The sequence below is a fragment of the Akebia trifoliata genome, chromosome 4, assembly GCF_017979445.1.
Source record: "Akebia trifoliata isolate Shusen 1 chromosome 4, ASM1797944v1, whole genome shotgun sequence".
Classification (NCBI taxonomy): Eukaryota; Viridiplantae; Streptophyta; class Magnoliopsida; order Ranunculales; family Lardizabalaceae; genus Akebia; species Akebia trifoliata.
Window position 1 is genome coordinate 7,307,302 of NC_141378.1, and position 17,324 is coordinate 7,324,625.

At 33.0% G+C, this 17,324-nt stretch overlaps 1 protein-coding gene across 3 annotated transcripts; it reads left to right on the forward strand.

The window, feature by feature from the left end:
• The first annotated feature begins 9,382 nt into the window (after nt 1–9,382).
• On the forward strand, nt 9,383–13,675 carry LOC147403417 (plant/protein (DUF668)). 3 transcript variants are annotated; one of them, XM_086438996.1, is made up of 2 exons: nt 9,383–12,100; nt 13,305–13,675. In XM_086438996.1, the coding sequence occupies exon 1, from the start codon at nt 10,218–10,220 to the stop codon at nt 12,000–12,002; it is 1,785 nt and encodes a 594-aa protein (XP_086295122.1). In that variant the 5' UTR covers nt 9,383–10,217; the 3' UTR covers nt 12,003–12,100; nt 13,305–13,675. The 3 variants fall into 3 exon arrangements, with proteins under 3 accessions (XP_086295122.1, XP_086295121.1, XP_086295123.1); XM_086438995.1 differs by having other exon boundaries at nt 13,357–13,675; XM_086438997.1 differs by lacking the exon at nt 13,305–13,675 and adding an exon at nt 12,248–12,458.
• The last annotated feature ends 3,649 nt before the right edge of the window (nt 13,676–17,324 follow it).

The window sequence follows — 17,324 nt, forward strand, 5'->3', positions numbered from 1 at the left end:
GGCCGGTTTGCCTTAGGGTCCGTACTGTATGATAGCGATGGGAAAAGTGAAACCCTATCTTGGAAAGATTTTCAGCCTTACTGAGAGTCGTTTTGCTCGGATGTATTACCAGCAATTCAACACCACAGCAATCTAAATTTCATAAAATAAAAAAACTCGGATAAAAAAATATGTATCATTTGGGCTTCGTCCAAGAGGATGGTTAACAAGCTTCTACCTAAGTCCAAATTTAAAATTTAAATTCACCGATGAAAAATAACATTTTTTTGAAAAAAATATATACAAGATTTATATAATTTTCTCCTCTACAACTCTGAAGCATCAAGATGAGTCCAAAGACCCTTAGAAGGGTGAAAATCTTTACTAACTTAGTAAGACTAATCAATCTTTGGGGAAATTTTGGCAAGAAAAATGATTTTTTCATTGGAAAATGCAATTTGCTGATCAATTGCACGCTCGTCAAAAGTGATTTTCCATCTTAAGAGGAAAAATGTTCTCAGACATCAAACCTAGGAAAATGATTTTTCTATTTCATGTTATTTTCTCATAATTTGCTCCATCCCCGAAACTAAAATCCTCTACACTACAATTAAAAATGAGAGTTACTATTGCCCTCCCTCCACCAATTTTTACTAACGCCACACCAATCGTATGCAATTTTTTAGTGATTTACATAGGAATTGGTATAACATTAATAAAAGTAGTGTGGTAATAACAACTCTTTTTAAAATAATGCAAATAAGTAAATGATTGAAAATAAGTAAAAGTTGGAGTGTCAATAGAAGTTCTCTTTTTTTTTTTCTTTTTTCTTTTTTTCTAATTGTTGGGTTTAAGAATTTATATGATGAGCCTGATCATAACCGTAAACGACGACTAAAATAGTGTTATATAATGTCTTGAGATAATAACTAAGGTGTAATAAGTTAGGGTGCCAATAGCATCTCTCTCTCTCTCTCTCTCTCTCTCTCTCTCTCTCTCACAGAATGAAGTTTTTTTTTTCTTAAGTATAAATACCTAGATTTGTGAAATATTTGCGTAGTACATGGGCTTATAGGATCTACGTGAACAAGACCCAAAAACCAATTTTGATGAGAGTGTATACTATTATAAATTGACCGTGGGAATGGATTTGAGCATTGTTTGGCTTGACCACGGTCTTTGACCTTTGATTACTCAATCAACTCCAATATCAACATACATTGCTTTTTTCATGTTAAAATAATTTAAAATAACAAACAGAATAAATAATATCGAAATTTCTGTCAAATTAAGAGCTAAACCACTCGTGCGTAATGAACTCCTATGTACTAGAAATTCTCTAAGGTAAATTAAGAGTGATGATCTCTCTGAAGAACACTCCAATACGGTTAGAACTCTCAAGAAGACTATTAATTAAAACAATTATAGAACCCACTAGGGCTGTTCTTTACTAAACCCTATTGATTAAAAAACACCAACCAATCAAGGTGTTCGAATAGTGTCCTATGAAATTCAGTTTAGATCAAGTGTGAACGAAAAACGGATTTTGACAATCAGATATAGATAATTTAGTATGTAGATACTAATGGTCCAATCAATCCAATAGTGATTATTAAACAGTTTAACAACCATAGACCATGTGATCTATAAATAAAACGTAGAGAGAACAAAATAATTTATATCAGACAGGAATCTGGTCGACTGAGACATTAGTTTGGCTCATCTTAAAGGTGACAATCATCCATTACTGTTAAAAGAATCTTGGCGACCACCTCTCATGATTCAATAATTTGATCTTTTCGACTAGTATCTTTGAACAAATCTAATGAACTCTTTGATGGTGCATTGGTTTCTTATATGTTTTTGAAAATGAGGTATGAACTCCCTGTCTTTTAATTTTTTTTTATGGGTAAGTTGGACTTGAACCCACAACCCCAAAGTTACTTGCAACATGTCAAACCAACTGATCTATGCATCTAAACGCTAAGGATGAGCTGAATTACCCTATATGGAGAAAATTAAAAGATTTAAATCCCATTTAAGAAATTAGAAATGTGTTGGACACACGTCACCGCTTGTTTCTTTAGCAAATGAAATTATAAAATGACTCTATTGCAGGGGTATTTTATTAAATAATTTAGGTTTTGAATTTTTTTGAAAAATATTAATTGAATTAACATATGGGCATGCATTTGCATTTGATGCGACTCAAGCTTGGAGCAATCCTGTTTGACTTAATATGCGTGCACGCAAGCACATGTCACATCCTTTTGTCCGACTAAAATGTTACTTAAGACTTGTAATTGACATTTAAGAATATCATAATTCTCTTAGCAATGTAAGGTTAAAAACTATTACGAAAACTATAAACAAAAAATAATTTTATTGTAAACTTCTTTGTGTTATTATTCTTCATATACTATTAAATTATATGTTCTTGGTATATATGATTTTCAATCCTAATATCACATTAGGAACAACCCCACTTTTATAATATAAAAAAAAAAAAAAAAATTAGGTCCAAATAAACTCACATGATCACTATTTTTTTAAACTTCTTTTTTTAAGGTCCACATCATTGCATGGCTATCTATATTCCAAAAACAATTCCCAAGGATCATCTAAGGGCCTAGAGGGACCGACAATATCTTTCTCTTTGCTCAAATCTCGTACGTCTTTGAATTTCTAAAGCTAATGCAACGTCAAGAAAAAGCTATTTTGAAAACGAAAACCACTTCTTCCACGAAAACGACTTCACTCATTATTTTACATAAAAGAACAAAGAGACCTAGAAAAATTAGCAAAGCAAACCCCATGAGGGCCAAGCGTCAACGACTTTTATATGCTCCTCCAAAGCACAAAGAAACACTCTCGGGCGGGAAAATTGTTGAAAAACTCTACCTACCTTTCATTCTTGCTTTTTTAACTTATCTTCCCATTCTACCCTTTTTTTTTAACAAAGTGGGGTAGGTTAAATGGACTCAAATGACTAGCTGCCAAGGTTGTCATATGTGTACAACTTCGTCATTTTTGGAAGTGGACTAGGTGTTCCAACTTTCAAGCAACCCACTCCCATACTATTTGAAAATTAAATATAGCATGGTTTGGCACCCCATTATTGATAATGGATTCTCACCACTGATAGTATTATTTAGAGAGGGTCCACATCACTAATCGGACGATAGTGGTTTTTTTATCGAACATGTACAATTATATTGATGATCTTAGATAAAATGGAAAAAATGTCACCATTACAACAACTACCTGATATGATGATTCGAAGCTTTTGGTAGCACAGATAGAGATCGCAAATCAGACAAATAATTGCATTGATGGTCAAGATGGTGGATGAATACAAATGCATGGGCTATGAGTGGAAATAAACCATCATTTGTGGTTGGTGTTGCAAATCATATGTTATATAACTAATCAAATTTAAAATCTACGTTTTTGCATAAATTGATTTACCCTTCATTATTATTTTTAACAATGATAAAAATTATCTTACTCTAATAGAAATTTTTTATTTTTTTTTTTGGTTGGTTATTTAATCCTACTCTAATATGGTCGGTGAAAAATGCACGAAATGATGTAACATTGTCCAAAAAAACCCATTATCATCAACATCATCTATCCCATCTTGCAAGTAAGAGTTACCGACATAAATCCTATTTCACCATTCAAATTCTCTTGGAGTAAAATCAACAAGTTAAATTCTATGTTAATTTAGGGTTTTGACAAAACCATCCCATCAACTAACAATCTAATGATTACCTCCCCCATAATTAACTTTATCCGACTTTGAGATTGGTGGATGTGAATTTCCTTCAATTAGTAGTTTGATAGCTCTTCCTCCTCCCTTCAAGGCTTGTTCTCAATCTTCCTTATTACGTTCTTTGTGATCACACTACAACAATTAGATTAGTTGAGATTTTGGTAGATCAATATAGTAGTTTATGGTAGAAAATTACATCAATTTGTTTTGAGTCATTTTCTCTATGGTGGTTGTTAATTCTTGATCTCATCTAACTCATTCCTAGTGGAATTAATCGTACTCATCAAACCACAATTATTACATATTTTTTCTAAGATTCAAATCTTTCAAGATTGTCGTGTATATTTAAAACACGTTTCGATATTTATTATCATAACATATCCTTTGTGTCAATTTTCTTTACCAAGTACTCTTCTTATGCCATTGGTTGGTCATCATTTGGGGTGCAGATAACCACTATTTTTCTTCTTGTTTTCTTAGCGAGTTCTCCAACTCTAGTTGAGGTGGGCCTTCTCTTGCCCCTACAATACACATATACTTTTTAGATAAAATGACTTTTTTCTATAACTACGATTCCAAAATTACATATAAGATTGTGGACAATATAGCAACTTTATTTTAAGTGTGGTCAACAAAATAATAGTTAATTTGGGAAGGTACTTTCTTAATAATAACTCAAAATAATTTCATAAATAACAATATAATGTTCATTAACTGTTATTATGTATATAATCTACATTAATCAATGTTTTTAGATACAATAATAATATTTCCTTACTTCTAACATTCTTTAAAATAAGATGTAGAGAAACCCTACCATTTTCTCACTATTTCTCATTTAGGATTTTTATAAATCTAAATCTCTCTCTCTCTCCCTCTTATGTCAAATCCCTATCACTTCTCTCCTTACTCATAGTCTGAATCTATTAAGCTTGTTCATCTCTCTTCTTAATTTCTTAAAAATAATGATGGGTATGAATATAACTTTTATCGAATCATATTGTGTTATCAATCAATGACAAGCAACAAATATGTAATATTCATTGAAGTTTTTAATGTTTCGTTGCATTTGATTCACATCGGAGAATATGATTCATGCTAGAGTTTTAGTATATATATTTCATTCTTATTCCAAGGAAGGAAAGTTAAGAGCCAAGATCCCTAAAATGATGACTATGTGTGTACTAATTTAGTAAGGAATGTCCGGTGACATTATGGTGGGATATAGAGTTAAATTAAATTAAATTAACATATGGAAGAAGAACTAACAATTATTGGCATTTGTTTAATAGTGCATAAGATAATTTTAATATGATCAAATTTTAATAGAATAACATGCAAGATTGTGGTTTAACAAGAAAAAATGATTCTGACATGACAAAGGACAATGTATCCAAAGAGTAACAATTGTTGTGAAAGAGTAAAGACTTTAAAAACAAAAGTACACATTTTCTATCGAGAGTGACATTACTAGGGATGTCAATGGGTACCCATTTACTTTGAACCGAACTAGAATCAAAATTGAAAATCCCGATTTTGATTCTCTTTTTATTGGGACCGATTAGGATCGGGTTTAATATGGAATCGAACTTATAGAAATCAGAACCATTAGGTTTTATCCGATATAGGTACCCGCATGTACTTGAAACCAATTTATTTTGTCATTTATTTTTACATTATACATGATTCAAGGTAATTCTATATTTTAAAATTATCATATGTGATATAAAAGTTCTTCGAATTTCATATAAACTAAATGTTTGAGCTTGAGATAAGTCATTTCATTTTAAATTTATTACTTGTAAATGAAATAAATTTTAATATTTGAAAATAAAAAATCATTAAATCATCACTTTAATGGAGTAAATTATTATTAAATTGATATTTTACAAATAATATGTTATCTTTTAAAAGGATTTTTTTAATAATGATCTTGAAATAATTTTTCTCATTCAAATATTGAGAAACGGAATCGACAGGTACCCATGATTTTTGATGGTTCAGGTTTCTATTCCACTTATTTTAAAATCAAAATTGGAATCAATAAAATATAAAGATTATGGTTCTAATATTCATAGGAACCAACACATTAACACCCCTAGACGTTAGTCTATCAGAATCAAAACTGACTTAATTGTTGAAGTGTGATCACAAGATCCATAAAGAAAGGAGTGAGCTTAAGTCTTGAAAAACTGATAAAGTTTATCGTATAATTAGAGGGAACAAATTTGCAATCACAATTCATATTTTCATTTTCCCCTCATATATGGATATTTTACTAGTTATATATATTAATTGGAGTGGAAAACAAATAATAATATTTATAAGCATAAATTAAAGTAATTAGTGCTCCACATAATTTACAGTTATCCTTATTTACAGCTAATTGTCTTTTATTTCTCAACAAAACAAATATCTTAGCCGCAAGTAACGGGTAATCATTTTCTGCAACCACAATGACTTTTATCATTTTATCCCTCCTTTAAACCTTTGACTTGAACGTCCAAGTCATATTAAATCAACTAAAGTTTAAAAGGTTAAATGACAATCTTATAATAATTGTTGAACAAAAAGAAGAGGATACATCTGCCATTATCTCTAAAGTAAGTACTTCCAAGGCATTCCATTATTTATTTATTTTTTTGTTTCTTTTAACCTTGTTAGTTACACAAAATAATTGCTCCACTAAGCCAAACTTTTGACAAAATCACTTTAATTATTTTCAACTTTTCTTAATAGAATAAATCCGACTTGAATATGTCTTACAAAAATAAAATAAAAAAGAAACCAAACTTTTAGGTTGTAGCATGGATTACAAACCGGGTTTCCATCTCGTTTTGCAATCCCCAACCGAGTTGATTCATTTGAAATGTCACATTAAAATTGATTTAAATAATTTATATGATTATAAATTTAAAATAATTATGATTTTGTCACAAATTGTATTAAAAAATCATCAAATTGGTCGATTAGTACTCTAAGTTTTCATGGTTTGATCAAGATTTTGAAAATATTTGACAAATCATGTCCATTTTGCATGTGTTGTAGACATGTAAAGGGAAAAAAAGATTTTCTATATTCTTCATTTTTCTCTGGTCAAATAACTTTCATTTTCTTTCATGTTAAAGTAATAGAAGAGTAAAGAAAATAAAGGAAACGAAAAAATAAAATAGATAAAATGTAAGAATCAAATATGATATCTAATAATTTATTTAAGAGGCCTAATATATGATTTTAGAAATAAAATTAAGCATATATCTCCAAACCTTAAAAAAAAACAATAAAGGACATAAATATTATTACTTTTAAGTACTCATAAATGGAAAGCAATAAGAACAAAAAGTATTAGATGTGAGATAAATAAGTAGAAACGAATATTGTCATATAACATCAATCTTTTTGTTGATGTTACAATTCCTCGGACCATCCACAAGGGCGCACCCTCACTTACCTGATGTGTATGATGTGTGAGTATTACACATGCCTAGGGGATGGGATCCACATGCCTCGGCTTAGGCTCTGGCTCTTTCGTTCTCACTAGTCGGACACAAGTTCTAATACCCCTGTCATAAATAAAATAAAATAAAAATTAATATTTTTATTGTAATACTTTTCATTATGTATTCTACGTGTATTTTTTCTTACAATGTAAGTCAAATGATTTTGTTTTTCACATTTCCCGCATAATGATTCCTAAATGTTTCACGTAGAGCGACTGAATCAAATCCATATTTTTTTTGCATTTCTTAGTGACCATGCCTAAATGTGCATTTATGGTAAATAATAATATAATATTTTAAATATTATTCAAATTATAAAAGTTATCTACAACATTTTAAGCATAAGAAAATTTCAATTTTAAGAAATATTAAAATATTATTATTATTAAGTTATAATATCAATCAAAATTATTTGTTTATATATATAGCCAGATGGAGGTGGTGGCATGGATACCACAACCTGAACTACATTTTGTGGGTTCCATTAAAAAATATGACTGTATATGCATATTAAGTAAAACCACACCAAATCAAAATTAAACTAAAAATGTCTCTATTTACATACAATAACTAAGAATAACATAAAAGTTAAACAACTAATCCCTAAATCTGTTTAATATTGCATCGTAATAGTATATAGATACTCTCCATTTTCTTCTGAGTAATTCATTCACAATTTTATTTTCAAAATCATTATTTACTCTTTCTCCAATGCATAAAAAATGAACTTATATCGCTCTATAAATTGAAAATTATCAGGCATTAGTATTTTTACTATTGAGTTCAAATCTTTTTAAATGCTTTTCATCGAGATACGAGTGAAAAATATCTATGATTCTTATCCACTTTCACGTCAGGATATACAATATGAGATACAAGCTTGAGGTCACTCCAGCACTACTATTGTTTTATTTGGTGGCCAATGGGTTTTTACTTTACCCTTATTTCTGTTGGCTTTCCTTTGACAAGAACATAGGTCAATTTATTCTTTTGTTTAAAAAAAAAAAAAAAATTTAATCCTAATCCAACATAACTCTATCGGAATACCCCCTCAACATATTAAAATTTGGAGTACTAAAAGTCAAATCCAAACATTGATTTGTTTTTATTATTATTATTATCAAGAAACGCTTAACATCGAAGTTTTCGAGAAAAAAAAGAAAAGAGAGAGAGCTTCTTGAGTTCATTCCAAATACAAGCTATTTTTTATAATTCAAGACTTTTCATTATAAACATTTCTCAATATATGTTATTTTAATAAGTTCAAATATTTGTTCACCTAATACACGTCTACTCTAATAACCTATTTAGCCATATTGTTTACACCTGTTTGTGGGACCAAAATGTATATTCCAAGGGTCTCTTCGCTTTCAAGTCCTTGAACATCTCTGTATTGTCCAAGCAAAATAATTTTCATGTACTACATACATATTAAATTATTTTTATTTATGTATTTTCCCACCATCCATGTTAATGTTACGGATGGAGCTTAGGTAGGATGTGGGGCTCAACCATTGCAGGTCACTTAAATGAACTTGAAATCTACCTCCAAGTAATAACTCTAAACCACTAATTTCCTTTTAATAAATGGTTTTTGTAATAATAAAAAACATTAAATATTTCACAAATGTTAAATTACATTGATGCCCTTGTACCTTGTTGGAGTACTACTATAACTTCTTTTAACTTCCCTGAAATAGACAATTTTTTGTACTTAATGTTTAATAAATGTGACAGTTGGTACTCACTTTGTCAAGTCATTGTTTAACTTAAATGGGGTATTTTAGTCAAATAAATTTGTTCAATTAAAATACTTGGTTTTTGAATTTAAAAACTCTTTTCGGGAATTGTAGGCTAAAGCTAGACCATTAGACCAATCAATTGATACTTTTTTAAATTCCCATATTGCCCTTAGATTTTACATTTAATTAGTAAAATGTCCTTACTCAGTTTTGGAGTTTGAACTTTGACCTGCCATCTCAACTCTTAAGGTCTCAACTGCCACATGCTAGATCGTTATGATTTGGGGTATTTGGGTAAATTCACTAATTAAGGGTAAATCAGTAGTAATTTAAAATAATTAGGGCAAACTTGTTAAAATCCCCTTTCAAAAATCACTACAAATGAGGCGCCCCAGTAAAGACGCATCTACCTTTTCCCTCCATTCCAACCTCTTTTTCGACCACTCGCCTCTGAAATTTAATCGATTACGAGTCTCCCACGCCTGCTAAAATGCGCTGGAAGCGAAGCTTTACAGACTGAGAACTCGAGTTCGAGTTCTCTCTGTGTTTGTTCGAGCTTTCTTCAACATAGTTTCAGAGGAATTGATGAGTATTCGAGAGGAGTGCGTGAGATTTTCAGGAGCTTTTACACGATCTAGAAAAGAAAAAGGCAACCTGTAATTTCGATGATTGAACTTGAAGCACGTTCTTTGCTGATTTTCTCGTTTAAATTTTGTTGATTTTCGATGAGTTAAAGAAGAATTCTGAGAAGAAATTGAGTTCTCTAGTTGAAGATCGGTCAATCTTCTGTAAAATTCTGTCTTTTTTTCCTCTTTCGGTTGAGCTGGTGAAGTCAGGTTTGAAGCTCGGAATTGCAGAGAAACGTTTCTGCTTTGATGAGGCTTGTTTCTTGATTTTTTTTTTTTTTACTTTTAACTGAGATCCGTTCGATTTAATCGACTACGAATGAGATGATATTTGAGAAGCTCAGGTCAGATCTACAGACAGAATACGCGATTGAAGCAGATTTGACAGCTTTTATAATTTTCAAATCCAACACAGATCTTCGTTTCTGGCATTTCTTGGTGATTTTCGCACTCTAGTGAATCTTGGGAAGTTAAAAAAAAATCGTTCCAAGTCTTCCGCGACTATTAGCTGTATCGACGTGTCTCCTTCGAAGAGATTCGGAGCTCCATCTTTTTCTCTCTCTCCGAATCAACTTCTTCGGCCGTGGAGGCAGAGATGGTTGCAGAACCTTGGATTCTCAAGATGGGAAACCAGGTAAGTAACAATCTCAAACACGCAATTTTTCTCGATCATTCCAAGAAAAAACACACCAAAAAACCAGAACAAAAAGAGATTATAGGCATTCTATCCTTTGAAATGGCAAACGTCATGTCTAAAACTGTTAATCTCCACAAATCTCTAACCGATCAAGAGATCTCTAAGCTCAAAAACGAGATCCTGAAATCTGAGGGTGTACGAAACCTTGTGTCATCCGACGAGTCTTACCTCCTCGAGCTCGCCTTAGCGGAGAAGTTAGATGATCTGAACCGTATCGCCGCTGTTATTTCTAGGTTAGGGAAGAGATGTACTGAGCTTGCATTGCAGGGATTTGAGCATGTTTATGCTGATATCATCTCTGGAGTGATTAATGTTAGGGAACTCGGGTTCTTGGTCAAGGACATGGAAGGAATGATTCGAAAGATGGAGAGATACGTGACTTCCACGTCGAATCTTTATAATGAAACTCAGGTTTTGAATGAGTTAGAGCAAGCATCGAAGAAGTTTCAGCAGAATCAACACGAGGAAAGTCGTCGGGTCTTTGAGCAGAAGCTAATTTGGCAGAGACAGGATGTTAGGCATCTCAAGGACGTTTCATTGTGGAACCAAACATTCGATAAGGTCGTTGGGTTATTGGCGAGGACGCTTTGCACAATTTACTCTAGAATCTGTATTGTATTTGGGGACTCAGTTCTAAAGCCAGAAATTCGTGGGGTTTCGGTCTCGGATTCAGAGTTTTCTTCTCAAGGAGAAGGGTCATCTCTTATTCAGAATAAAAGTGGTTTGCTTTCTGGTCAGATGGTTTCAAAACCATTGCGACCAACTTCAAGCAAGACAAGCGCACGTAATTCAGGACCAATCGAGAGAGTTGCCAAGGAGAGAAGAGGGACAACTGCTAGGTATGAGTCGACATCACAGAGAAGTGTGGTAGCTTCTTTTCGTCCGGAAGATATCAATTTTCCATGTGGAGCTAGCCCCGGGAGGCTTTTCATGGATTGCCTTAGTTTGACAAGTTCAGCTTCACCAAATCTAGACGATGAAGTTGAGCACGACAGTCAAAATAGCCAAACTTCTAATGAGTCCAGGAGAGATCATCACCAATACCCATCGGGGGGTTCTAATCAGGTTGAATTCGGTGTTTCTTTTTGTGGAGATCCAAGACAATCTAAATGTAGTATGGCTAACGGATCACGGTTTGGCCCAAAGAGTAGGTTAATGATCCATGCATCTCCTTTGACTATTGGAGGCTCTGCCCTTGCTTTGCATTACGCGAATGTCATAATTGTTATAGAGAAGCTGCTTCGGTACCCGCATTTAGTTGGTGATGAAGCTAGAGACGATCTTTATCAGATGTTACCAACGAGTTTAAGAATGTCTCTTAGGACTAATCTCAAGTCCTACACTAAAAATCTCGCAATATATGATGCTCCCCTTGCTCATGATTGGAAGGAAACACTTGATAAGATACTGAGATGGCTCGCTCCATTAGCACATAACATGATCAGATGGCAAACTGAGCGTAATTTGGAGCAGCAACAAATTGTTACGAGAACAAATGTTCTTCTGCTCCAAACTCTGTATTTTGCAGACAGAGAAAAGACGGAGGCGTCCATCTGTGAACTTCTCGTTGGGTTGAATTATATATGTCGATATGAACAGCAACAGAATGCCCTATTAGATTGTGCGAGCAGTTTTGATTTTGATGATTGCATGGAGTGGCGATGGCAAGATCCTTTTATATGACTCAACAGTACTTGTATAGGGCGATGTGTCGACGTGGGGTGGATGTTGCATCATCCTTTCCAAGCACACTACAATTGGTTATTGTATTTTCTTGTAAGGTATGGAAAGTTTTGACTTCTAATGTACATAACCCCATGTGTTTTTGCTATAAAATTACATGTTTTCTGTTGTGCAAAAAGTCAAGAAAGTTTAATGGAGCTATACTATGTTCTGTTTTATTTAAGATCTTTGCTTTCATTTCCTAGGTGGTATAATTATATATACAGAATTACCCACCCATGGGTTGCCTAAGTGGTAAGGGCGAGCACGTGAAGTGGGTTAGGCGCACGTCACGGGTTCGATTCCCCTCTTAGGTTTTTCTCATGATTTAACTGGGGGACCATGGCGATAGGTTGCTGTGGTAGTCCTCCCCGAGATTAGTCGTGGTGCGCGCAAGCTGGCCAGGACACTCAGTTAGCAAAAAAAATTATATATACAGAATTAATTGTGCTGCAATAATTGAACCTCATGTGCCTAGTCTTTGCCATGAACTTTGAAACTTTTGTCGTTATCATTAGTGGATAAGAAGTCGAAACACTCTAGACCATTCATTTTTCTATAATATTTGAATGAACATTTGGTGGGATTAGAAGTTTCGTGATGGTCTTAGTTTTTGATAGGATGATCTCTCCGCAATGAGGAGGCTATCCTCACTGAAAATTAGCCTTCAACTCATCTCCATGTAGGCACTAACAGACTTAGAACTTGTGTATGGAAATTTTGGAGGATAAAAATCGTCATCTCATTTGGATCACTCAAATGGCACAACTAGTGCGAATCTCGATGTAGGTATAGGACAGGATGATTGTGTTGGCACGTATCTAGTTGGGAAAAAATCACAATAGGAAAGGATTATTTCCTTACAGATAACTACCTTCTCTAGGTAAGGATGTATTTGGCAGTTTCAATGTAATTATGATTAAGATTCCTAAATTAGGGTTAGGGTTTTTGTCTATTTAGAGGATGGAGAGCCATTGTAAAAGGGCATGGAAAAAAGGGTTCTGGGAGAGAGGAATTTATGTAACAAGGATTTTCTGGTTTTATTGTGGAATGGTTCCTATGGACCCGTGGATATAGGCATCTTTACCGAATCACGTAAAATCTCTCGTGTTCCCTCCATATTCTCTCTTTTATATTCTTTTTATGATCTGGTTTTAGTGTCTTTATAAAAAAAAATTTCTCCATTTTAGAGAAGTCCTACCACCTTTATTCCAGTTCTAATTAGCCAATTAGTTAACAGTTCATGCATATATCTGCTTGTAGGGATCATATTTCCAACCAAAACAAGGAAATGATATTTTATGTTACCAATCAGGTTAATGGCATCGGTTGTTTCATATAAAATGTGTATAAAGGCCAAGCGATTGAAGAAAGGCCAGATGAATTGATCTTCCCCGTGTCCACAAGCTTTCGGTTGAACTAGGTCAGGATGGAGTCTTGTCTCTGTAATTCATAGAAGAATCAACCCAGAGTCAACTTCCTTCTTTATCGTAATATCTTGAAGTGGCAGAATTACTTCTATCGTAAACTATTCTAATGATCTCCTGGTGATGTTTCCATTCATGGGAAAGGTATGAACTCATGCAATCTTTCTGCAGTTAGAATACACCATTTCTATTAAGATTTTGAATCCAGTCCTTGAGTTCCTCATCTTAAGAGAAAATAAAAAATAAAAAAATTGCAGTATAATACTATAATTGTGGTAATGGATGGGAATGAGTTGTTAATTACGTGATACAATTTTTCCGATTTATTTTCTTTTCGTTTGTTGATATAATAGCCCTGATGGTAAGTTAATATGGCGTAAATGAAAGCCATTAGTTCTAAGAATAATAGCATCATAGAAAAATTTGTGACATTATTAGTTCCGCATTTTATGTCGTTGTACAATAATTGACCACCAGCGCACACTATCACATCTGATTCTTGAAAACATGGACAATCATGTGTAATTGTGTATATTATAAAACTTTTAATTGGTATTGTCATGGTTTGTGACACTGGTTGAAAAGATCTTGGATTTCGTGGGCCATACATGGTATTTGACGGTGAAATTGTACTTTTGTTGATAGGTTGCTAATCCCAATTCATTTATGGTGGTTTTCTGTTGGAGACACTTCATATTCTGTTTTGGTCTTTTGATCGTAGTGAAATCGGCTTGGATCGATGGACTTGAGAGTAACATCTTATTCGACCTGTTTGTTATGTCCAGAAGCAAAGAAGAAAAAACATGAAAATGAGACTAACAAACCCTTCTGTTCATTCTATATAAGAGAAAAAAAAAAAAAAAGAAATCCTTTCTCCTCTCTCTCTTTATCTTAAAAAGCATAATGTCACTTAAAGTTTGGTACTTGAATCACAGCGGTAATTTTCTTTTACAACAAACCTTGAAGAAAAAAAAAACAAAAAACCGGTAACATAAAACATAAAAATGGGTTTAAAGTTTGAGTAGCGATCAATGGCCAACAGTTTGGCAAACATTTTGGCAAACACATTTTTCAAAACATGGGTTAGAGGTCTTGGAATGGGCTGATTTTTGGTGAGGATGATCTCTATGGTGAGGAGATCATCATCACCAAAAATCAGCCCATTCCAAAACTTCTAACCATATCAAAAATGGTTTACAAAAAATGGACGGTTCACGATTTTTCAACTTGTAAAATGGGGCTAGAAGTTTTGGAATGAGCTGATTTTTGGTGAAGATGATCTCCTCACCGTAGAGATCATCCTCACCAAAAATCAGCCCATTCCAAGACCTCTAACCCATGTTTTGAAAAAGTGTTTGCCAAAATGTTTGCCAAACTGTTGGCCACGGATAGGGACCCTTAAAGTTTATACTCTTCAGTACTTGTATGGCTCCCGCACAACATATCATTTTCTATACATTTCATCGAAAACTAAACTCAATAGATTAGAATCGTGTCCTCATATGCCCAATAAATATGCGTCTCTCTGCTACGCAAGAAAACTGACCATATGTGACATTAACGTTTGAATTTTTGTTGGTGGTGTTGTTGGGAAAATTACTTAAAGGACCCTCACGAAAGGGTTTCTCTTTAAATAATCTTTAAGTTTTGCATAGTACCTCAATAGGACATTTAGTAAACCTTCTTACTTAATGATCCCTCGTTATTGATGAACTTAACACTTTTTTATTTAGTGTCGAGTTCACAATTTTTATTGCCGAACTCACCCTTATTTACTGCGAGTTCACCACTTTTTAAATAATAAGTAGTAATCTCGACACTGGTAAAACTCACTCATTTTCAATCTTCAAGTTTTTTCGGCTAAAATACATGGAAAAATCAACTAAAAACTTGAGATAATGACTTGTTTAGATTATTTCAACTTAAAAGAATCATTTTTGATTGATTTTCATCCAAAAATTAAGAAAAAAGTGAAAAAATCCTAATTTTTTTTACATATATTTTCAAAATGTTTGAAAAAATCTTTGAAAATGACTTTTTTCTAAAATCTTTTTAGATGGAATGGAGTCTCCAAAACTCGATTGAGATGTCAAAAATCCAATTTTTGAATGAAAATGATAAATTTGAACGGTTAGGACATTCAATCGTGAGAAATGTGGGAGATGAGGACCTGAGGTCCAGGAACCATTTAGAAAGAAAAAGTTTATTAAATGTCCTGCCGCTTTGTCGAAAACTTAGAGACTATTTAAAAGAAACCCTTCTGCAAGGGTCCTTTTAAGTAATTTTTACCTTTTTTTTTTTTTTCGTCTGAAGCCCATAACTATCAATTTATCTTTAATATTATAATGAGAGAAGGCAAAGTTTAGTTCAAACACCAAAATTATCTTCCAAAATTGTTCCTGTATTACATTTAAACTTACTATTATTAGGGTCATTTTATTCAAAATGAATAAAATTGCAAATTTAACTCCTATAACCACATTAATCAATTTTATTAAAATTACAAAAATATCCTTTTATTATGTTATGTACAAAGTTATCTTAGTTAATATTTTAATTTATTTAAAATATCTTTGCAATCATAGAATACTGAATTATACATTTGAAATTTCTAAAACAATAAATTTAATGTTGCATAAGTCCAAATTTTTGTAATACATATGCATTTGCTCATGTCACTCACTAATGACACACCATTTAGGAAATATTTGTAGTGGAGTTTATATTTTTAATGAGTTTAGTAACTCGGTGCTTGCGCGATTTGAACCCAAGTCTCTGGTATCATCACCCAATGACTTTACCAGCTGAGCTAGTTGGCATCTGCAAGTCTATTATTACACCAACCTTTTTCTTATAAAACGCCAATTATTAAAGTTTGGTATAGAGCACCAAATGAAAATCTAGATACAATAAAAAGGTGGTTTTGAAACAAAATATCAACAAAAAAAAAAAAAAAAAAAAAAAAGAAAAACAGTTAAACTGTTCAGAACAACCAAATGAAAATCTGGCCATGACAAAGAGAAGGAGGTTTTGAAACAAAAGAAAAAAATGAAAAAAGAAAGAGGAAGGGAGCGTATAGACACAACAAAAAAATAATAATTCTGTAACAAAAGAAGAAAAGAAGAGAAACAAGGGACCAGCTGTTATGGCAATACGACAACAGCTAATGGTAGATTTTTCCCTCTAAAAAAATAGACTTTTTGAAGAATGTTTTTCTTAACAACCTCGCACACCCTACACAAGCCTGGAGTCCAAAAACAAGCCCATACCGAACAAGACCCAAAAAAAATGACGCCCCGTCCAGAACGGGCCCAACCTTCTTGTTTAGAGAAATTTAAAAACATTGATCGTGGAAACAGTTTTGCTTTCTCTTGTTTTACAGAATATGTCTGGACATGCTAATACATACTTCGAATGATAGAACATGTATCTATATGTGTATGTGTAAGGACACGTACTGTATCTCTGCAGTGAACCTTCAACTTTGCCCTGTTCGTCTTTCAAAGACTCTTAGGAGATTTGAAGTCAATATACCTTAGGTTTATGTTGAAATAATTCCAATTTAAATAAATCTTTGGATCAAGTTGTTGCATTTCTTTTTATTTTTTTAAAACTTTTTTTCATTTATGAAGAGGGGACTTAAGCAGACCCACCATGAAGCCCACTGTGTACCCAAGCCAGAATCGGGCATAGAACCCAAAGACCAGACCAATGCTGTTTTGACCCAACCCAAGCCGGCCTGTCTGACCCAAATGCTGATTTGGTTGCAATATCAAAATTTTCCACAAAAGACTTGTTTCCGCTTGCTGATTTGTCAACTGGCTGCATGCAAAGTTAACTTGCAGATGGTGAAAAG